At 40.7% G+C, this 23,533-nt stretch overlaps 2 protein-coding genes across 5 annotated transcripts in view; one reads left to right on the forward strand and one right to left on the reverse strand.

The window, feature by feature from the left end:
• Positions 1-844: 844 nt before the first annotated feature.
• On the reverse strand, positions 845-8,964 carry TARDBP (TAR DNA binding protein). Of its 2 annotated transcripts, none has more exons than XM_031962875.1 (6): positions 8,872-8,964; positions 7,563-7,815; positions 6,159-6,322; positions 5,490-5,630; positions 4,738-4,908; positions 845-4,279 (listed from the first exon to the last, which is right to left on the reverse strand). In XM_031962875.1, exons 2-6 carry the CDS (start codon positions 7,798-7,800, stop codon positions 3,749-3,751), a joined length of 1,245 nt encoding a protein of 414 aa, XP_031818735.1. In that variant the 5' UTR covers positions 7,801-7,815; positions 8,872-8,964; the 3' UTR covers positions 845-3,748. The 2 variants fall into 2 exon arrangements, with proteins under 2 accessions (XP_031818735.1, XP_031818736.1); XM_031962876.1 differs by lacking the exon at positions 8,872-8,964 and adding an exon at positions 8,480-8,590 and having other exon boundaries at positions 3,592-4,279.
• Positions 8,965-9,693: 729 nt separating this feature from the next.
• Positions 9,694-23,533, forward strand: part of C3H1orf127 (chromosome 3 C1orf127 homolog) — a 56,668-nt gene continuing 42,828 nt past the window's right edge. For all 3 annotated transcript variants that reach the window (XM_031962872.1, XM_031962873.1, XM_031962874.1), the window contains exon 1: positions 9,694-9,774. The gene's annotated coding sequence lies outside the window, so the exon portion shown is untranslated. The remainder of the gene's footprint in view (positions 9,775-23,533) is intronic.

Below are 23,533 nucleotides of genomic sequence, written 5' to 3' on the forward strand. Positions count from 1 at the left end.
AAGAGGAACTATAGTTGGAATTGCTTCTTACTAGCAGGATTCCCTTCTTTCTATCTACTCTTCAGCCAATCCCCCTTGTGACCAATGGACAGAGTATTGTATTGCAGACCAATCATTATAGATCACTTTTGTGCATCTCTGCCATCATTTTGTAAAATGGAAGCGTATACTTGGTACTATTGCTTCCAAAAACCAAAAAGAAACTGAAGCTTTTTTGTTTACAATATACTAAATAAATGTAAATGGTAAATGCTAAGGTACAAGTCTGGGAAGGATTATCATACTGAGCATTCATAAGGTAGAACTAAGTTCCTCAGAATTTAAATGGCAACAATTGACAAGAGCAGCAGAAAAACTGTTCCCTGTGGTATGAGACACCCTGGCTTGAATATGTTCATTGAAATTCACTAGATATGAGCCCACTAGTCAATTGTTAAGTTCTTGAGTCATGCCTGGGATGCATAGGATCAAAAATGTACAAACTTTAAGGTGCCATGTTCAAACTATTATGCAACCACCAAGCTTTCCATCAATTCCCAACATACACAAGATAATATCTGCAGGACAGTGCACTTAAAAAATGCTTTGGTTCAATCTTCTAATCTCTTTGATATTTAATTAAGTCTATACCCCTAAAAACATCATGAAATCTCTTCATTTCAGCTGCTCTAAGAAAAGTACCATCATTAAGCTTCACTGTGGGGCTCAGTTAACTATATACTTTTATGTATGAGGCACTTGCTACAGATGACTGTCTTCCAGTTTCCTAGGTACAAACAGAAGAAAAACAAACCAATAAAAACCCACCATGCTTTTTTTTTTTCCAGTAAGACTCCAGACACAATTATGATGGCAACAATAACTTTTATTCAATTAGTTTAAAAATATTTAGAATAAATGCATTTAGAGAAGACCAAATAATTTTAAAACAGTTCTACACCAAATAGTTTAAAAAATATATTTTTGTATATTTTTTTCTGAGAGCAAACTAATACCCCACCATAGCTATTTAGTCCCATAAATAGATTTTAATAGGAGACTACTCAACACTGTACGCATTCTATAATTTGATTCTGGACTTATACAAGTGTAAATAAGGGATTAAAACCATGCCATTGACAAGTTAACTTACCATTGGGTTCCTTGAAGGCTTGCCCGTTTAGTCTTTGGAGGTTCCCGAATACCATTTTAAGTGTTACCATGTTACTGCTGCTGAGTAATAGTGCAAGGGCTAAAATGCAAAATTCAGATGGTACAGGATTTGGACATCATGCAGCTTTAGATGCAGAAAAAAATTAAAACAACTCAAGATCCTTTTTACAGAGGAAAATGAATAATGAAACAATTTGGGGATTACTTAAAAAGCTAAAGGAAATCATGACTTCATTGTTTGAAACAGCTTGCAAAATGACAAACCTATTTATTGTAACCCAACTAGATAAGGGCATTAAAGGCAGTAACAACACAAGAACTCTAATGCTCTTACATGAAATACAATAATAAAGAATGAACATATTATTGCTTTCACATACTTAACAACGCAGCACAAGAGCCTAATCTGAGGTTTGCAAATAATTTTATTTACCATTACTATACTTCCACTTCAAAAGGGGAAGAGAGGGGAGGGATTGAGGGAGAGGATAAGGACAGAAATTCCTAAAGGTTCTCCCCCCTCCCTCCCCAGTAAAATAAGAAACCAACCCTATCAGTTCATAAGCTGTCACGTTTCCTAAATGATTATTTTAGGCACAAGACAAACTTTGTGGTTTCTTCAAACTTATCCCCCATTACAATTAACTTCACTTTTCCCTCTTACATCCATCAGGTAAGGTGTCTGTATAACCATTTTTAAAAAGAAAAAAAAGCTTATCTGCTTTGCTACAAAGCATAAGAGAAGAACAATCTTTTAAACATTAACTGCTCTACCCAATTCCCCCAAATCAAAACATTCTAAAAGGTAGACATGATTTCCCCAAATGGAAATTCATATAAACTGTGTAATAAGAATATCACCTAATGTGCAGAGGCACTAAGGAAAGTTGGAGGGTACTGCTTACCATTTTAGGTGAGGTCACCCAGACTCATTAAAAACTAGATTAAAAAAATACAAAAAACAAAACTTATTTTGGACAATGCAAGAACAAATAGCAATTAAGTCTGGGTATCAGGTGTCAATGCATGACAGGTGATGAATCCATTTGACTTGAGACAACTTTTCAAACATGTTTATTTGAAGCAAAATGAACTATTGCCAAGAAACTTATGAAAGTTCCATCTCAAAAGGGCCAAAAAAGGGGAATTAACTGCTATGAATTCTTTGCATTCAGGGCTGCAAAACAAAGACACATATTATTTAAATCAGTTTTATTTAAGAATTTCCAACATTGACAAATCTTCTAAAAAGCATCCAAGCACAGAACACAGAACTGCAGCAAACAGCATTCTTAGGGGTATCTTACAGACATTAGAACTTCCACCCTTCTTTGAGACACACCCTGAGCTCACTGGTGGACTCTGCTTCAAAGAAACCCTGCAAAGCACACCACAAGCTCAGTCAATGTTCCCAGTCACAGCCCCCATCATCTTCAGGTCACATTACCACACTTACATATCATTAACAGAAAAGAACACACACCATACAGCATTCACAGCAGTTGACATAAGGGAAAAAATACAAATAATTCATTTCACTTAACACATTCAACTAGTTGAACTAGGAAGAGAACTCACTTAAAAGTCTTCCAACACATGTGGATGTCCTTTGAATGCAAGAAACATTCGTACATTACTGGCTATCATTGCTCTCTGCACACTCTCTCACCAAAGCCACAGGATCGAGAGACACATCTCGCCAAGTTCAATGCACCACCAAGTCTCTGCACGCGCTCTCTCCTGTTTCTCGCTCATACCATCCTCTCATGCCTCGGCACCACCATCAATCCCACACAAGGTTTCAGAAGTTCAAACAGCCTTCTGGTTCCATATCACAGCCTTGCGTTCATAGCGTTGATACGACTCCATGAAATAAAGAGTAGCGGATAAAAATGGGACACCCACCGTCAAAGACGCAGCATGTGCAGGGTGAGGAAGTATTCTTGAATGAGAAAGCATGTAGACAGAAGTATTCCTATGGCGGAATATTTACAGCACTACTTTCAATGAAGTGCTTCTTCCATAAACATTTGAAATGAGATGAACTGCAGAGATTAAATGAAGCCTTCATATCGTACTTTAGTATATGAGGAGAGACAGTGTTAAAAAACAAAACAAAAACCAAACGAAACAAAAATACCAACATCATGACACCATGTACTCCAGATCGGAGATTTTTCTAAGGAAAAATCTGTATGGTGGGGATCAAATTAAAACAAGGAAAATGTAAGTTCTGACTAATGGTTTCCATTTTGAACATGCAAAGAAATTCACTTGACGAGAAGTCCAGGGATAAAATATCACAGGAGAAATCTTTTTTTTTTTCTTTTTATAATCAATTGTAGTGTGTTAGTTTACCCATCAGGCAAATAGCAGTTCACTTTCAACCATTCAGTATTTCAACCCTTTATGTAATAAAACTTATAAAATTCCTTTATTTTTTTTTCCTCTTTTCCTAAAGAAAAATGTCAAAAATACTGCTGAATATACTGCACACGGAACAAACTGATTCTGAAAATTTTAGTACATATGTATTTTACAATATACTTACCATGAGTTTAGAAAAATTTAATTCCCACCATAGTATCAGAACTGTCTACATTCCCCAACCTGACGATTTGGAATCCATGCTTGAACCAAAGCCTCCATTAAATCCACTGCCTGAGCCCGCATTTGATGCTGAACCCCAACCAATAGCTGCACCAGAGTTAGAGCCACTATATGAGTTATTTCCAGAACCAAAAGCCTGGTTGGGTTCCCTCTGCATATTGCCTTGACTTTGGTTGTTGCCTGATGGGCCTGACTGATTCTGTTGACTGGCCAACATGCCCATCATTCCCCAGCTGCTCTGCAAGGCTGCCTGGGCTGCAGCCATCATGGCAGGGTTGATGCTGAAAGCTCCAAAATTCATCCCTCCACCCATATTACTACCTTGGTTGTTTCCCAAACCAGCTCCACCCCCTCTACTGTTACCAAACCCACCCTGATTTCCAAAGCCGCCTGGATTACCACCAAATCTTCCACTTCTTTCTAACTGCCTATTGCTATTGTGCTTAGGTTCAGCATTGGATATATGTACGCTGATTCCTTTAATGATCAAGTCCTCTCCACAAAGAGACTGGGCAACCTACAAGAAATAAGGGATGCAAATAAATGAGGTTAAACTATGGTTTAGGATAGTTAGAAAAGGACACTATTAACATCAAGATTAAAATCAGTATTTAAGAAAAGTCCCCCCTAGTTGATTGTATTAAAAAAAATAAAGACCACCCTTTTTAACTTGGGTAAAAACAGCAGGGATTTTTAGCTAATTGGTTTTTCAGAAAACACAATACTACCATCAGTTGAAATGCATGCATTTACAGAAATTGATCATTCACAACACAGTGGTGTATTTCCACAAATAAATCAACAAATACTTTTAAAAAGTACACATATGTCCAATATCCAGCACCCCACATTCCAAGTTTTATATAAAGGCCAAGAGAATTTGATAAACATCTAAACAGCTGGATGGATAAAATTTATGAAAAAATTACCTAAATAGCAGGGACTAAAAATTTAAAATTAAAAAGAAAAAGATACCTGATCATCTGCAAATGTAACAAAGGCAAAAGCCCTGAATGGTTTGGGAATGAAGACATCTACCACTTCTCCATACTGGCAAAAAAACTGTCGCAATTCATCAGCTGTCATGTCCTCTGTACAGCGCCCAACAAACACCTTTCTGCTTCTCAAAGGCTCATCTGGGCTTTGCTAAGTCAAATCACATAGGAGAAAAAAGCAAATGAAAAACTGCTGATGACACAATAAATGTACTTTACAAAATTCATGGCTTGGATAAAAAAGGTCTGCTGAGAACCCTTATCTATTATGATGAAGACTCTTGTGTTCCTAACAACAAGAGGTTTCTATGAAGAATCAAACTCGGGATTTTGGAAACATGGCTAGATTCAAATTCAATAAAAAAATGTTACTAATAAGTAACATACATTATGTCCTGGCAGAAAGTAGCAAATGGGCAAAGGTAGGTCTTACATGAAATATATTCTAATTGTCACCAAGTACAGATTCTCCAATTTAAGAGATGACTAATTAAGCCAATTAGGCTAAGCCAGGAATAAACCAAATACAAGTGAATAAAAATTGGTGAAGATGTTATTTCCAGTTCTACTGTGCAGTGCAAGGGCACAAAAACTTAAAACCAAGATTCTGGAGCCCCACCAAAAAAAAAAAAAAAAAAAAAAAAAAAAAAAAAAAAAAAAAAAAAAGGTGGTTTAAATGCAAAACTTTGTCATCTTTTTCTTCAATGAATTGAAAATAATAAAAGAAAATACCTTGGAATTAGGAAGTTTACAATCACACCACCGTCCATCTATCATATGGCGCTGTGACATCACTTTCACTTGCGTTTCATACTCCGTGAAACGTACAAAACCAAATCCTTTTGAATGGCCAGTTTTTATGTCTTTCTTGACCTGAAAAAAGTTTTTGAAGTCACAACAACAAAATTACAGGCACAAATATCAATTGTATCTAGTCATAAAAGCTGAATGGGGACATAAGTAATCTTGTCATGAAACACAAGGCAAGACTATACTGACAGAACCTCAAAACAGTTAAGCTCCTAATCTTTATTTAAACAGAAGCTGGTTTTTTTTGCAAAAGGAAAAATCATGAAATCAAGATGGTGTAAAGTGATATTTGAGAATTTGTATTTAAGTTTCAGGTATTTAATTCATTTTTACAGGAGCTGACACTCTTTTTGTCTTCAGCATGACCTGATACTTGACCGACCCCCTCAGTAATAATGGGACTTGACTTTACCAAAGCATTACCATATATGTACCTAAAGCAAAAAATAGAGAGTCGCAAGTCTCATATGTTCTGTTGAGCACGAAGGATAATTACTCAAATAATACTGGTGGAAAAGCCAAAGATACCATTTACTATAGGGAAAAATGTAAGGACAGCAGAAATTTTGAATCAGCAAAAGCAAGGCTTACCTGCACCATAAGGACTTCTCCAAAAGTGCTGAAATATTCTTTTAAATCCTGCTCAGTTGTTTTCCAAGGAAGACCTAAGACTATTAAATCAGAGGTCTTCTGCACAGCTCTTTTCACTTTTACTGCTGATGAGGCATCTGTTTCATCCATTTTCCTTTTGTTATCTGAACAAATTGAGCAAGAAATCTTTTTAAAACATTTATTCTGAAGCCAATCAGAATATACACACATACTATCTCCTGAGCTTTTGAGAAGCTTCCTCTTTTGAGGGTACTATTAATCCACTAAAAACACTATATTGAGGTTTTTCCTGAGCTTACTTGGTGCTAGTCATTACAAGTTCTGGTTTTGCAACACCCAAGAACACTTAAATCTTGGGGGACTCTGGAGATAAACCTATAATCAAGATAAATCAAAACATGTTCTATATAACAGTATAGAAAGGAGAATGTTGTTAAAAAAAAAAAAGAACCAAAAAACCAACAAGTATACCAGCTGTAGCTATTTAGCTAAGCACTAACTTTCTGGCTACTTCTTCAACACAAACTTTCTAGAGTGCCATTTAAACACTTTTCACATCCACGCCAACTTTAGTATGTCTAGAAAGATCAGAAAAGACATGCAAAGGGACAACACGATGAAAGTACTACTTAAAAAAAAAAAACAAAAAAAAAAAAAACTCCAAATGCCATAATGGAGTCACCAATCAATTTTAAATAGCATACAACAACCTTCCTCAAATTTTTTTCTTACTTCTCCTAGATTTAGCATGTAAACTGCAAAGGCTAGAAGGGAGGAAGAATCAAACTAGTTTTTACCACTTTAAAACTTTGCCAAATTTTGCCCTTGGGAATAAAAAGGTTTGCTTAAGTAAGCTCATAGCACAAATAACTTATCAGAACAGAGTCAATCACCCAAGTTTTAAATACTTTAACAGCATGACCTCAGCAACAGTAAATTTACTATATTCCCAGGTCAACTTAACATTATCCATCAAACTAGGTTTCCTAAAGGTCTTCACTTAAAATTCACAGAATGTCAGAGGGTAAGAAACTGGATGTAGTCAGAAGACCCGGGTTCTCCCCATCTGGAGAATCTGAAGTCACTTTCATTATAAAATGGAGCCGACAACACCAGATACTACCCCACTTTCCCTGAATTGTTGTTAAATGAAATTATCTATGCAAAACACTTGTATCGCTTTGTAAATGTTGCTATTATTAGAGCCGGATAGCTTTATTCAAATAGCTATGTTGAAATCAAAAATCATTGTTTTAATAAAGTGACATTTAGCCGATACATCTTTTAAAACAGTTGCCTAGATAAGAAGAGCTCACAACTCTCTGGAGTGACGGGGCCTATCTCCAGTGATTCTGCAACGACACGAACCGCCAGCACACACACCTTTTGGGTAGTTGACGACGTACACCAGATTTCCCCAGCCAGCGTCGGGAGCATGCAGAATTCCCTCTACCAGCCGGACGCCCCTCATGCACTGGGACACCGGATTCCGGTAGCGGAGCCCACACGCCCCTGGGAACTGGGCAGTGACCGTGGACAGCAGCACTGTCCCATCATCTTCTGAGGGGATTTCAATGGGTTCATCGTTCTCATCCTCGGTTACCCGAATGTATTCGGACATCTTTACTTAAAGTTCCTAACAAAGGAGATGTGAAGAAATGCTTTTTAATCCCAACTTTACTTTTATCACAGTAACAACCAGATAACTGGAGTCAAGGAGCCTCGCGCTAAGTCGGTGTGGTCACGTTCCACTATTACTAAGACCTACGAGGAGTAGGGGAGGGCGGGTCAAGGGTCAGGGTTAAAGGCCCTCACCGGGCACTGGCTCGGATACGGCCGTGCCCTTTCTGGTCTCCGGATGGGAGATGGGGCAATCCGGCTGGGTCTCGCGCGTCCGGGCCTCCGTCTCCGCCTGTCACAGGAGGCCGGCCGGCTCGGACGGGGGAGAGCCCGCCGCACGTCCTCCCACGCCTCCCGGGGCAGGCGGCAAAGTTTGGGAACTTCGTTCTCACCTTCCCGAGGCGGCCGATGGATGACGACACGCTGGGTCTGCCCCGCCCCCACCCCCCGGAGGCTCCCCCCCAGGTACCCCTAGTTTTGGAGCCCGGAACAAAGGAGCCGGCGGCCTCCCTCCTCCTTTCCTGGGGGAGTGTGAGGAGGACCCCGCCCTTCTTTTTCTTTGTCTCCCTCTCTCCCAGGACTGAGCGCCGGCCCGGAGGAAGATTTGCCGAATGAATAACGGACTGACTCTGGGCTCGGCTGCCTCCGTTTCCCCGTCCGTCCCCGGAGGTCAGGCCTACCTCCCGGCCTCAATAGCAGGCCCCCCCCACGCCAGAGCCTCGGTGATCGGGGTGTCAGGCGGGCACAAACTGATCCTCCGGCCGGGCCTCTGCGCGGGGCCCCGGGCCCGCAGCGGCCGAGCCGCCGGTAACCATACGGCCACGGGCGGGGCGGCGGGGGGAGGGGGCGGCCGGAAGGGGGGGAAGCGTCACCGGCACGTGGCCTTGGCCCACCCCACCCCCACGGTGGGGGAGGGGGCCCGCCCTCCCCTCCCCGGCTCGCCCCAACCCCGGCCCCCCCCCCCCCAGGCCGGCCCAGCCGGAGGCCCTGACAGCCCGGGAGGCCCCCGCTCTCCCCCCGCCGCCTCCGGGCCAGGCCGGCGCAGCCCCGGGAGGAGGGGGCAGGGACTCACCCGCGCGGCCGCCTCTGGGCCCCGGACAGGCGAGCGAGTGGAACACAGGCTGGCCTGGCACCGCCGCCGACACCGCCACCGCTGCGCTCCGACAAAATGGCGCTCGAGCCGCCTCCTCCCCTCGCCGGACGTGGGGCCGGCCCACCGGAGCCGCGCGCGCGGGGGGGGTGGGCCGGCCGCGGGACCTTTCGGCCCCGTCCCGAGCCCCGCAACCATCGCCGTGGCGAAAGCCGCAGCTTGAGAAAGACGGGAGCCGGATTTGGCGAGGGGACTTAGGGCCTGGTGGGGGAGAGCGGCGAGGGGCAGGCGCGGCGGGCGAGCTCCCCCCACGCGCGGTCGCGCAGATGGTTCATCCCGGCCAACCGACGCTCGGGGTCGGGAGGGGAGGGAGGGAGCTCGCGCCCTTTGGGAGCACGCACGCGCGTCGGCCGGCGGGACGCGCGGGCTCCGCTCTGCCTTCCTGCGGCCGCGGCTCTCGGCTCGCGTCCGGGGCGGGCAGGGGCCTCCGAGCCGCGGCCCCGGCGCCCCCTGACGGGCCTCGCTGCTGGCCGCCCGTGGGCTCGCGCGGCGCCGGTCTCCCGGGGGGCGCGGCTTCCCCCCGCAGGAAGCCTTCCTCGCGGCCCGCGCTGTGAGGGTCCCGGCAGTGCCAGCCCGCGGCCGTGCGGCGTCCTCTGCTTTTTGTCTCGCGGCGCTTTGCGTGGGGAGTGCTTTGCGAACGTGCTTCGTTCTCTGGCGCACGGTGTGGGCCGATGCTATTATCAGCCCCATTGTACAGAGGGGGAGCCCGAGGTGGAGCACTTCCGCGGTCGGAGGCGGGGTTCTGCTCGCTGTAAAACCTCTCCGCTGCCTCCGATCGCTCGCTGCTTGCTAGTTACGTCACCCCCGCAAGCGGCTGGGAAGCAGGTGCGTTAGGGGAGGCGCCCGCCCCCTCCCCACCCCGGGAGAGAACGGTGTGTAATTAGCGCTCTGCACTGACTGCCGCTACCGGCCTGCAGCAGGTGCTTAATAAATGCCTATTGACTATGAACCCCATTTTATGGTTAAGCAAACTGAGACAAACGGGATGGAGGTGATGGGGAAGCCTGAAGCTGCCCTTGACCTCTGGAGAGCGCCCTGGAACTCTCCTGACAGGGACCCACCCTTCCCGGCGGTTAAGTGGTTCCATTAAGATTGGCCCGGGACCACTCCCCACTTAGCTCAAACTTAAGCGGTCTCATTTAGCTGGAGACCTAGATTTGGTATTTCTACGGAGTTCTATGGAGCTAAAAATTGGCTCCGGACCACTCCCAGTAAGTGGTCTCATTCAACCGGAAATCCAGGCCCAGGGACAATGACAACACTGAAGTAATCTCATTCAATTGAAGCTTCAGATTCAGATTTCCTATTTTTTTTTTTTTAATAATTATAACTTTTTATTGACAGAGCCCATGCAGGGGTAATTTTTACAACTTTATCCCTTGCACTCACTTCTGTTCCGATTTTTCCCCTTCCTCCCTCCACCCCCTCCCCCAGATGGCAGGCAGTCCTATATATGTTAAATAGGTCACGGTATATCCTAGATACAATGTATGTATACAGATCCAAACAGTTCTCTTGTTGCTCAGGGAGAATTAGATTCAGAAGGTATGAATAGTCTGGGAAGAAAAACAAAAATGCAAACAGTTTACATTCATTTCCCAGTGTTCCTTCTCTGGTATAGCTGCTTCTGCCCATCCTTGATCAATTGAAACTAAGTTAGATCTTCTCTTTGCCGAAGAAATCCATTTCCATCAGAATACATCCTCATACAGTATCATTGTTGAGGTATATAATGATCTCCGGGTCCTGCTCATTTCACTCAGCATCAGTTCATGTAAATCTCACCAATCCTCTCTGTTTTTATCCTGCTGGTCGTTTCTTACAGAACAATAATATTCTATAACATTCATGTACCACAATTTATTCAGCCATTCTCCAATTGATGGGCATCCATTCATTTTCCAGTTTCTGGGCACTACAAAGAGGGCTGCCACAAACATTTTGGCACATACAGGTCCCTTTCCCTTCTTTAGAATCTCTTTGGGGTATAAGCCCAGTAGTAGCACTGCTGGATCAAAGGGTATGCACAGTTTGATAACCCTTTGGCCATAGTTCCAGATCGCTCTCCAGAATGGTTGGATCCCTTCACAATTCCATCAACATTGCATCAGTGTCCCAGTTTTCCTGCATCCCCTCCAACATTCATTTTTTTTCCTGTCATTTTAGCCAATCTGATTTCCTATTTAAAGGGCAATTTGGGGGCTCATTTCTTTGTAGAAGCCCAAAAGCAGGACCATGCCTTGTCAAGGAACCCCTCTCTCTCCTTGGCATAGCTGCATGCCAAGACCCTGCCTGCTGAGAAGACACCCTTTTCTCAGTGTTAACACCCCTCTTTATTGCTCTGCACCAGGATTTCTCTGCTAGACCTTTACTTTTCTGTCAGTGCCACTGAGAACATCAGCCTCCTAGCAAAAGCTGACTTCTCAGTGCCAATAAACTTCTTTTTGCCAGTCTAACTTTTCGGGTTCATGAATTCTTTCATGTTGGGTCTGTACCGACCAGAAGGGTTTCCCACAATTCTCTGCCCTTCGCCAAGCCTCATCAGAGGGACTTGCCCAGGGTCATACAGCTAGTGTCTGAGGTGGGATTGGAAAACTGCAAGATGAATCCAGACCAGGCACCCTAGGCACCGTGGCAGGCCAGCTGCCCTCCACCAGTTCTCTCAGTGTACCCTAATTTCCAAGTATAAGATCAGAGAGGGATGGTTCTTATGCTTATACATTTTAATATGAGACATTTAAGAGATAAATTATTGCCAAGATTCCCACTCACCCCTCTTCCGTTTTGTTTATACAAAAACTTTAAAATTTAAAATCAAAATTTCCCCATTTTGTCTTCTGTGATCTTTGTATTTAGTGATGGACTCTTTCTCTATCCAAAGACCTGACAGGTCATTTTTAACTTGGTCCTCTAATCTATTTTTGATGTTATCTTTCATGTCTAATTTAGATACCCATTTTGAGCTTATGTTGGTATATGGTGTGAGATGTTGGTCTAGACCTAATTTCTGCCAGCCTACTTTCCAGTTTTCCCAGAACTTTCTGTCAAATATAGACTCTTTACTCTAGTAAGTGAATTGAGTTGGTTAAACACTGACCTATGTTCATTTGCTTCTGTATATTGTTTTTATTTGCTGTAAAATGTTTTATACAGTTATGATTACTGTGTATTTCCTTCCTATTTCTGCTATCTATCCTCTTTTTCTCCTTTCTCAAAAGTCTTTTACTTCTGAATTCCCCAGTCTGCCATCCCTTCTATCAGCATGTCACTCTCTTATCTCCTTCATTGTAAAGCAAAATAGATTTCTACACCTGAATGTTTATTTTATTTCCTCTTTGAGTCAATTCTGATGAAAGTAAGGTTCATATGTTGTTCCCACCCTACCACTTTCCTCTCCATTGTAAAAGCTCTTTCATATCTCTTTTATGAGATCATTTACCCTGTCTCTCTCCCTTCTTCCTTCCTCCTACCCCTGTCTTTCTCACCTCTTAATTTTTAAAAAATATTATTCTGTCATATCAACTGTATCTATGTATACTCCCAACTGCCCTAATAATGAGAAAGTTCTTAGGAGTTACAAGTATCATTTCCCACATAGGAATGTAAACAATTTAACTTTATTGCACCACTTAACACTTATCTTTCCTTTTTACCTTTTTACCTCTCTTGAGTTTAGTATTTGAAAGTCAGTTTTTCCATTCTGCTCTGGTCTTTTCAGCAGGAATGCTTAAAAGCCCCCTCCTCCCATTTTTCCTAGAAAAGGATTACATTCAGTTTTGCTGGGTAGGTGATTTTTGATTGTAATTATAGCTCCTTTGCCTAGAATATTTTATCATTGATCTGTTAATTCTGGAATTTGGAATTTTAATTTTGGGATTTCTTTTAAGAAGTGAGTGGTTAATTCTTTCAAATTCTATTTTATTCACTAGTTCTAGACTATCTGGGAATTTTTCCTTGATAATTTCTTGGAAGATGATGTCTACTGTTTCTCTCTGTTTCTCTGTCTCTCTTAATCTTGGCTTTCAGGCAGTTCAATAATTTTAAAATCATCTCTTCTGGATCTATTTTATAGCTCTGTCGTTTTTCTAGTAAGATATTTCACATTTTCTCTTTTCTTTTGTTTGATTTTGTTTGATTGTTTCTTAATGTGTCATGGAATCATTAGCTTCCACTTGTACAATTCTAATTTGTAAGGAATTATTTTCCGCAGTGAGCTTTTGCCCTCTTTTTTCTATTTGACCAATTCTATTTTTCTTTTCTTCTTTGGATTTTTGTGCTTCTTTTACTATTTGGCTTATTATTTTTTTAAGGTGTTAGTTTTTTTAGTGTGTGTGTGTGTGTGTGTGTGTGTGTGTGTGTGTTCTTTACCAAACTATTGATTCTTTTTCATGATTTTCTTGCATCACTCTCATTTCTTTCCCCAATTTTCCTCTGCCCTCCCTTATTTGATTTTTAAATTTTTTTAAAGCTTTTCCAAGGAATTCTTTTTGGCCCTGAAACCAATTCACATATATCCTTGTCACCATAGTAGCTTTCTATGATCAAGTTCTTTTGTTAGCTTTCTGTGATCAAGTTCTTTTGTTGTTTTTTTTTGCTCATTTTCCCAGTCTATTTCTTGACTTGATTTTATGCTAAAATTGGGCTCTGCTCAGTAGTTGGTGGAGCTGTGAACTGATCCAACCATTTTGAAGAGCAATTTGGAACTATGCCCAAAGGGCTATAAAACTGTGCACACCCTTGACCTATCAATATCACTATTAGGTTTTCATCCCAAAGAGATCAAAGGACAAGGAAAAGGATCTATATGCACAAACGATATTATAGCAGAGTGGCAAGGAATTGCCCATCAATTGACTGAACAAGGTGTAGAATATAATTGTAATGAAATACTATTGTTCTATTAAAAATGATGAGCACTGTCCTAAACTTCAGAATTTTTGTTCTATTATTTTCAGAGCCAGTTCCAGGGGGTTGTCAGTTTTCAGTTCTTCCAGGGTAGTATGATTTAAGGAAAGGTGTGGTCACTACTCTCCTAATCTGTGCTGTAGTCTGTGAGTGACCACAAGCACTCTTTTCAGCCCTGGAACTGGGACCAGGGTCTTTACTCCCCTGTTGCCACGAGCTTTGGTGTGCTAGTGCTTCTCCCTATCCTTGAACTGCAACTCAAGACTATAACCTGATTGGCTTGGGCAATGTAACAGAGCCTTGTACCTTGTGCCAGCCAAGGGACCCCTGTAATCTCCTTCTGATCATTTGTCCGACCTTCTCCCCCTTGCCCTCTACCCCTCCCCACCCCGACTCTTTACTGTCTGGACAGAGAGCTCCAGAGCCATCAATGTGAATTCACCTTACCCAAAGTGCTGCTGCTCACTTGCCTGGCTGCAGCCTATGCTGGACTGTGCTCTATCTACTCTCACTCCAGGGAGACAGACCTTTCCTGACAACCTTCTAAAGTTGTCTTGGACTGGGAAATTGTTTTACCCTGTATTTTTTCATGGCTGCTGTCACTCCAATATTCATTTTGAGTCATGATTTTTAACATTGTTTAGAGGGGAACTTGGGAGAGCTCAGGTGAATTCCTGACTTTATTCTGCCATCTTGGCCCCATTTTCTGTCTCTGAAATTATTGAAAAGGCCTCTTATTTCTCTCCATTACACATAGTGATTGCTCTTAGTTTTAAATAGATATTATTTCCTTTACCATGGGCAAATCTTTTGTAGTATTTTTAATATAAGTGGTTGTTGGATTTTGTAAAAAAACAAAAAAACAAACAAAAAAAAAACTGCTTACAGCATCTATTGATATAATTCTACAGTTTTTATTTTTTAAGTTATTATTATGTTTATGTGATTCTTTATATTGAATGTGTATTTCTAGTATAACTCCCATCTAGTTATAGTGTATATCTTTTTTGACATATGGCTAGTAAGTATCAAGTTGTCTGTGGCCAGATTTGAGTGGTGGTTTCTGATTTAGCTTTCAAGATCCTATTTGTAGCAAACAAGAGATTGGAAGGTAACCATCTTTTTGCTCTTTTTGAAAATTTATATAATATTACAATCAATTCTTTAAATAGAATTTACTTTTTTCCATTTTTTTCTGATTTTGTCTATCCCCCTTTTTCCTTATAACCTCATTGATAAGGGACTAGTTAAGTTCATCTGGGTCCAGAGAGCCTATATTCTCCCTGTTAACTAATCTTGCATAAATCAGGAAACTTTCCACTCCTGTATTTTCATCACCATCAACCAACTACTGCACTCACAGATCTCAAAGAGTTTTTGTAGGAGCTGAGAACGCAGATAATACCTTACTTTATCAGTTATCATCCTGGAATCCCTGAAAACAAGGGGGAGCATCTCCAATGCATGTCAGAAATACAACTTTCCATATACAAGAAGGGAAATCTGGAAAGCCAGCACAGGAGTTTCCATACTTCCTGGTTGTCCTGGTCAGGATGCAGATTTGGATACCCACAGTAGTCCCTTCCTGTCAATGGTTACTTAGAAAAGTTGTATCTTTTTTTGGTAGCTAAAGGACTTTTTCCTTTTCCTTCCATCTCTTTTAGATATAGGTCTTGCAGTGGTATAGTTAGGCCAAAAGACTATATAATAACTTTTTGAGAAAAATTCCAAATTGCTCACCAGGATGGTTATATCTATTCCCATCTCACCATCATGTCTTCAATATTTATAATTTCCTTCCTTTCTCCCTCCCTCCCTTCCTTCCTTCCTTCCTTCCTTCCTTCCTTCCTTCCTTCCTTCCTTCTCTCCTTCCTTCCTTCTTTCCTCTCTCCCTCTTTTCCTCCCTGCTTCTCTCCCCCCCCCCCCTCTCTGTCTCTGTCTCTGTCTCATCTTTGCTACTGTAATGTGTATGTGAGGCAGAATCTCAGAATCAATGTTCAATGAGTTCTCTTCTTCTCCCAAATGTGGATGTTAGATCACCACATAATCTCTCATTTGGAAAGGAATTTGTCACCAAATGAAGGAATTGAAATGGACAGGAGAAGCCAATCACATCTCCAATTCAGTGAACCCTCATACCAATGAGAGTGACTCTTCCTACTCCCCCAAGTTTTCTACATCCCCAGTTCTTTCAAATGATCCTCAAATGTCACAAGCTCTTCATCATCCTGGTTGCCTCTCTGTAAATGCCTTTAGTGTAGAAATGCCTTTCCTATGCTGAATCAGACACTCTGCTACAGATGTTGTCTGATCAGGTCAGAGAGTAGCCAGACTATGGCTTCCCTACTCTTGGATACTGCCTTTTTTAAGGCAGTATGAGGTTGTATTATTTTTCTTGAGACTCATACTGAGCTTTCAGTCTCACTTTCTTTTTGGATGAACTGTTACCATCTAGTCCCACTTCTCCTATCTTGCATTTGGAAGGGAAACAACTGGTGGTGGTGGTGGAGGGAAACATCTATTGAGCAAGTTTCTCTAATAAAGGTTTTATTTCCAAGATATAAACCACTGATTCAAATTTATAAGGATAAGAACTATTCCCCAGTTAATAAGTAGTCTAAACATTTGTACATATTAACAGGTTGTTCTGAAGGAAAGAAATTCGGGCTATCTATAGCCATAAGAAAAAATGTTCCAAATCACTACTAATTAGAGAAGTGCAAATTCAAGTAATTCTGAGATTCTGCTTCACACACATCATAGTCACAAAGATGACAAAAGAAAGAAAATGATAAATGTTGGAGATGTGAGCCAAGGATGGCAGAGTTGGGAATGCGTATAATCATTCTAAAGAGCAATTTGGAATTTTTCTCAAAAAGTTACTGTATTGTCCTTTGGCTCAGCTATACCACTGCAAGTGTATACCCAAAAGAGATTGAAGAAAAAGGAAAAAGTCTTTTAGCTACAAAAATATGTATAGTAGCACTGATGGTGGTGGCAAAAAAAAAAAAAAACTTGAGCAAACCAAAAAGGGTAGCTGAATAGCACAATGAATAGAGTAGCAGGCCTGGAGTCAGGAAGACCTGAGTTCAAATCCAACTTCAGACATTTATTAGCTGTGTGACCCTGGGCAAGTCACTTCATCCTGTTTATCTTAGTTTCCTCATCTGTAAAATGAGCTGGAGAAGGAAATGGCAAACCATTTCAGTATCTCTGGATAACCCCTCAAGGGAGACATGACTGAAATGACTGAAGAGTTTTCCTTCCCTCCCCCCAAAACTCAGAAACTCAGGGGATATTCAACAATTGGGAATAGCAGAATAATTTGTTATATAAAATTAATAGAATACCATTGTGAGAAATGAGAAAATTTCCAAAAAATCTGGAAAGACTTCTATGAACTATTATGGAGGAAAGTGAGCAGAGCTAAGAAATAATTTATACCATGAGTTCAATATTATAAAAATGAACTATTTTAAAGCTTTTTAATAAACTGATGAAGAATGAAATTCAAAAAATGAGAACAATTTGTACAATAACAACTCTGTACAAAAGCAACAACCAGGAAAGTCATAAACTGATCCCTGAAATGATCATCCATGATACCAGTAAACCAACAAGAAAACTTGCTGTTACAGGAAAGTGATCGTGCATGTAGGGCATGTGATGAAACATCTTGATAATTGTGAATTTTGAGACATTTTAATTGATGATGTGGTTATAAATGATAAGTGGAGTCACATTAAATAGTCCTAATGTCCATAAATTTATAAGCAATGACAGACAATTTGTTCCTTTCCATTGTCCTTACTCATTTTGACCTTGGGTAAAACATGTCAATGATTGGTTTGAATTGGATTGTCTTCTGATTGGACTGGGCTCTGGTAGACTACCATGATTCCTTGTCAGTGCTCTTTTGTAGGGTCCCCATTATCAACTCAAACCCTTACCCAGTTTCTGGTCCCAATTAAGAAACTCCCCCATCCAATTCTGCTATTGATAAGTAGTCTGGGAAAATTCCCTGTTGCATATGGGTCTAATTAGGAATATTCCCTCCCATCCCTGGCATTGATTACCTGTTCTCAGCTAAGCCCATCACTAAAGTGTAAAATTGCCAGCTCACACCCTCACTCTGAATATGTTTTCCCACCAAGGTCTTCACAACAGTATAAATCTCCTGGTACATGCCTTCCTGCCTCACGTGGGCAACCCTGGTCCTGTGTGTGTCCGAACCTCTATTTCTCTGTATTGTTTATATAGACTATGAGCTTATGTATGCTTTGTTTTTGCTGACTTGCTGTATCACACAGTAATAAAGCTCTTGCTTGTACCACCTTCCTGACTACCAATATCCTTCAGCCTGGGTCTTTGCTCTATTCTGTGCCATGAGGCCAATAAAAACTGTTATATGTATATGTGTATAAACACATAGTATACAATGAAGACATATATACATAAATATAGGTATGTATATAGATATACACACATGTATATGTGTGTACACATATATACACATGCATATTTTGGCTTTTGTTCTCAAAAACAACTAAACATCAGGGAGATGATGCCGTGACATGCAAGTGAATTGAATTTTTAAGTGAGGGAGGGCTGTGCAAGGTCACCTGCCTCACTTTCTCCTCTAGAACTATACAGGTCCAGTGAGCAGATATAGAGCAGGATTGGAGAAGAACCTGGGTGTAACGGGAGACCTTGGCCCTTTTAAATTAATGTCTTTAATAGATCTTCCCAACTACTATTTTTCCTATCTATACTTCAAACTGGGTCTTTGTTCAATCCTGTGCTATGAAGCAAATAAAAGATGAGTGTGTGTGTGTGTATACACATTAAAAACACACATATGTATATGCATGCATATATATTTATGTATATATGCACACCTGTGTATATGTCCAACCTGTGAAAGTCTGTGTGCGTGTTGGTGTGTGTGTGTGCTGACTAGCAGAGGGAATATGATAAAACAAAAAACATGCTTTATCTGGAGATAGAGGCCCTGAGTTGCAATCTTGGATCAATCTTATCTGTGTAATCTTTTGTGAATCTAATTCAGTACCCCTGGCTCTCAGTTTCCTCATCTTTAAAATGAAAGAATTGGATCAGATCATCTTTAAGTTTCCTTTGAACTCTGAATCTATGATCTTAGATGATATATCACTGCTACCTTCATTCCCATGGAGGGGTGAAGGATTCACAATGCACATTGAGACACAGATTTTTATATAGACATAGGCTAAAAGGGAATTAGTTTTGCTTTATAATGCACATTTGTTACACAAGTTTCTTTGTGTGTGTGTGTGTGTGTGTGTGTGTGTGTGTGTGAGAAAGAGAGAGAGAGAGAGAGAGAGAGAGAGAGAAAGACACGAACAAAAAGAGATAAAGAGACAAAGGGAAAATAAATGCTTATTGGAAAAATAACCCAAAAATTATAATTAAGAAAAATGATCCTTTGATCCTCATTCCCACTCTTGGGGCTGTGATACCTTGGTTTCTATTATGCCTTAAGATCTTCTCTTGTCCTGTCATTTCTTTTCAGTCTCTTTTGCTGGTTCACCATCTGTCTCCCGACTCTAAAGCTGGTCATTCCTCATGGTTCTTTCCTGGCCCTCTTTCTTTCCTCTGTCTCTTGATGATCTTATCCATTTCTGCTGCTTTCTTGTCATCTCAAAGCTTGTATGTGGGTCTCTTCTGCTTCCTAGCCCTGGGCCCTGAGTTCCGATTGGTTAACTCTCCCCAGGCCCACTCTTCAACTTGTGGGCTATCTCTAAGCCATGTCATCTGTGCTGTGCTGGCATCTCCCATTCCCTCTTTCCAACTTCTAGACTTGGTATTTTATTCCAGTAGAATGTAAGCTTTTTGAGGTCAGACATGGTCTTGCTTTCTTGGGTGCTTAGCACAATACCTAACACATAGTAGGTACTTAACAAATACTTTTTCACTTCATTTTAAATAAATTTTATTTTATTTATTTTTTATTTTTTTATTTATTTTTTTTTAAAGTTGACATGGATATTTATGAATCTTCTTCTTTAGCAATGACAGATCTGAATAGAATGGAGTAAATTTCTTTTTTTTTTTTTATTTAATAGCCTTTTATTTACAGGATATATACATGGGTAACTTTACAGGATTAACAATTGCCAAACCTCTTGTTCCAATTTTTCACCTCTTACCGCCCCCCCCACCCCCTCCCCTAGATGGCAGGATGACATTTTAAATAAATTTTAATTAAAATCTCAATTTAAAGCAATCCATCTTCATGGATTTAATGATCAACTCTACATAGATGCTTTCCCAATCTATCTTTCTAGGCTCCACCTATATCCTGGGCAATAGTATGGTAAAACCAACTACCTGCTGGTCATCTCCTGAAAGTCCAAAGATATCTCCAACTCACCATTCTCCCAGTCACCTTTTTATAACCTTGGAGTCATCCTTGATGCTTTCCCCAGGTATCCAATCAGTTATAGAGATCCACTGCTATATAGCTCTTACAGTGCCTTCATTCCATTCTAATCCTATAGCTATAAATAGCCCTTATTACTTGTCATTTAGACTTTTGTAATACCTCCAATCTATTCTGCAGAGTGTCTAAAATACCCTATTTAAAAGTACAAATCTGATCATTCTCCCTTCCCCTGCTCCAATATCTTCAATGACTATTGCCTCTAGAAAAAATGGGAATTTTTTAGTCTGTTATTTGGCATAATTTGACTCCAGTATATTCTTCCATTCTTATATTGCATCATTCCCCTTCCAACCAAACCAAATTTTTGGAATTATAGCTGTTCCCTGAACATGACATTCTATCTCTCACATCTGTGCATTTGCAAAAGTCATCCTCCATGGTTCATCTCTGAAAAAAAGGTATCCTCCTCTAGGAGATCGTTCTAATAACTCCAAGCTTCCTCTTCACACAATATGTTTACTTTTTGTGGACATGCTGTTAATCCCCTCAGTAGAAAGCAAGCTTCTTGAGGATAGGGATTGTTTGGACCTCACTGCCATGAATCTATCCCAAAGATTTCTATGGATCCAGAATCTTATCAATGAAGATCTACAAATACTCTGCTTCTTTTCTGGTCATCCATTTTCTAGGGGGCTGGAGTTAGTGAGGAGAGCAGGGAAGGAAGCATGTATTTGTTAAGCACTTACTGTGTGTAAAGCAAGTTACTAAGCACTTTACAGATATTACCTCATTTGATTTTTGGATCACTAGGTGCTAATCTTAGCACCTCATTTTACAATTGAGGCAACTGATAGGCTAAGGTGAAGTGATTTGCCCACAGTCATAGAGCTAGTGAGGGCAGTTAAGTGGTACAATGTACTAGGCTTGGAGTAAGGAAAACTCAAATTCAAAACCAGCCTCAGAAAATTTTTAACTGTGTGATCTTGAACAAATCATTTAACTTTTGGTAAACCATATCCTCCAGTATCTTTGCCAAGAAAACCCAGAGGTCCACAGGCTCACAAAAATCTGAACTCAGGTCTTCCTGACTCCATGTTACAGGGTCTACTCACTAGATACACAATGTATGTCAGATTGAAAATTTATTGCAGTCTATTTACTTCCATTGTGTTTCTATTGTCCTTGGGCTCACCTATAAGGTTTGACTCTTCAGAAATTGTGGTGTTCCATGATTCACAATTATGCAGTCCATTAGCAGAACATTTGTACTTTTAAAAGACAGGTCTTTGGATTAAGGAGCAGCTCAGGATCATTAAAAACACTGTAGCATTGCCCCCAAATAATCTAAGCTGTTCTTTTCCTCCCATTTGGTTTTGGGCCCAACTCACTGTATATCTTAAGTGTCTGTCCTAGATTTATATACTGATAAATTAATTGGCTTGCCAATCCAGACAGGAAAGATAAAGTGGATGAAAAAATTGCCCTGCATGTAATCAGTGTTTAATAAACATTTGCATACATTAGTGCCTAATAATTGTTAGCCAAAATGAATTCTAGTGTCTTCATCTGCAAAATGTCCTAATCATGATGAATCTCCTAGAGATTAGCTAATTGAAAATGCTTTGGGAACTTGACCTTTGATCTCACAATATGAAAAGAAGCCAATGAGTGGGTCCATAGTTTCTGCTTTTAAGAGTGGGCGGAAAATAGTTCAGCACACAAAATAACATGTAGTTTAAAAAGGATTTTGCAAGTTCTTATTTGAAAGAGAGGGAGGGTATTAAATCCATGATGAAAATCTAGTGTGGGTGTGATAATATACATATATAGCCAACACCCAGTGATTTACATCTATTGTGTAAAAACAGCTGAAAAATAATTTTCAACTTGACTAAACCGAGAGAAAGACAAAAGTTGTACTCAACAATGCAATATGAGATTCTATCTGATGAAGTACAAGAATCAAGGGCTTGAGTTCAAATTCTACTATCACTGTGTGTGGTTTTATGCAAGGTCCTTAGGCTCCTTGGGGATCAGTTTCCTCATCTGTAAAATGAGAGGTCTTTTAGCTCACATATATGATCAAAAGCTGATACTGCTATTGTATTTTAGAAAGTTTATGTACCTTATCACATTCAAACCATAGAGGTATTATTAGCTACATAAGCAAACTGACATTTTTGGTCATCAGTAAGTATAGTTGATACCAAAACTTACAGTTTTGGGGGAAATGTTGCCGGAGTAGTAAATTAGAAGAGGTGATAGGATGCAGTGGAAATTGTAAATTTAGAGTTAGATGTCTTGCCATGAACCACTTGTATGAACTTAGCCAAAACACTCCACCAATCTCTGGGCCTCTTCTTTTTCCTCTGTAAAATGAAGAGTTTGGACTGGGACTAGAAAACCTGTTTTGTCTATTTTCTTGTCTGTTTTTTATCTGTTTTCTCTTTTGCGGTTAAGGGACATTGGGGCAGGGGTGGGTAACCTTAGCATTTCTGTGTGAGGCTTGGTGGGAAGGGGCAAAATGTCCAATGGTCCTTTTTAAAAGGCAGGGGCTCAAGGATTTCTAAGGAGCCCCTCTGAGTTCTCACCCAGTGAAGGATCACTTTCCTATTTGTTTCTCTCTGGGCTGGCAGGGGGCCCCACATCTGACATACCCTGGTGATTGGTGACCAGCAGACCTCACCCGCATCCATAAATGTCACATCAAGTCTTCATTGGCATTTCCCAGTAAACCAGTAAATGTTTGAGTGTTGCCTGGGAGAAGGAGGATTAAAGAAAGAACTCATTGGCATTAGAGTGGTGAGGTGGGGGGAGAACTTCAGAGCTTTAATGTGCCTGGTGACCATTCCAACTGGAAAAAACAAAACAAAACAAAACAGCCAACCACTAACAAAATGAGTGCCTGAATTCATTACATTTCAGTCTGTGGGAGAGAAAAGTGAGGAGATACTGAAGCCTCCCTAATCTTTTTATGAAAGATTATTAAACTTCAATACTACTAGTTAAACTTGCTTTGTAACTGTGAATTTAAATACATTTCAACATAGAACATGTCATAACTTTTCAGTCACTACAAGTCTGGTTCTGCCTGCTTCAAATCTTTCCCCACTCCAGTCCAGCTTCCATTCAGCCAACAAAGAGATTTTACTAAATTGCAGATCTGACCATGTCAACCCCTACTCTCCACTCTATAAACTTCAGTTACTCCCTATCACCCTCCAGGATCAAATACAAAATCCTCTGATGTTTGAT

Source organism: Sarcophilus harrisii, chromosome 3 (genome assembly GCF_902635505.1).
Source record: "Sarcophilus harrisii chromosome 3, mSarHar1.11, whole genome shotgun sequence".
Classification (NCBI taxonomy): Eukaryota; Metazoa; Chordata; class Mammalia; order Dasyuromorphia; family Dasyuridae; genus Sarcophilus; species Sarcophilus harrisii.

Bases quoted from the DNA above. Each gene is read 5' to 3' on its own strand.
- TARDBP (XM_031962875.1), bottom strand. From the start codon at position 7,800: ATGTCCGAATACATTCGGGTAACCGAGGATGAGAACGATGAACCCATT. The intron at 6,323-7,562 runs GTGTGTGTGCTG...CAATTTGTTCAG, and splicing joins CGTCGTCAACTACCCAAAAG to ATAACAAAAGGAAAATGGAT. The intron at 4,909-5,489 runs GTATTTTCTTTT...GATTTGACTTAG, and splicing joins GTAAACTTCCTAATTCCAAG to CAAAGCCCAGATGAGCCTTT.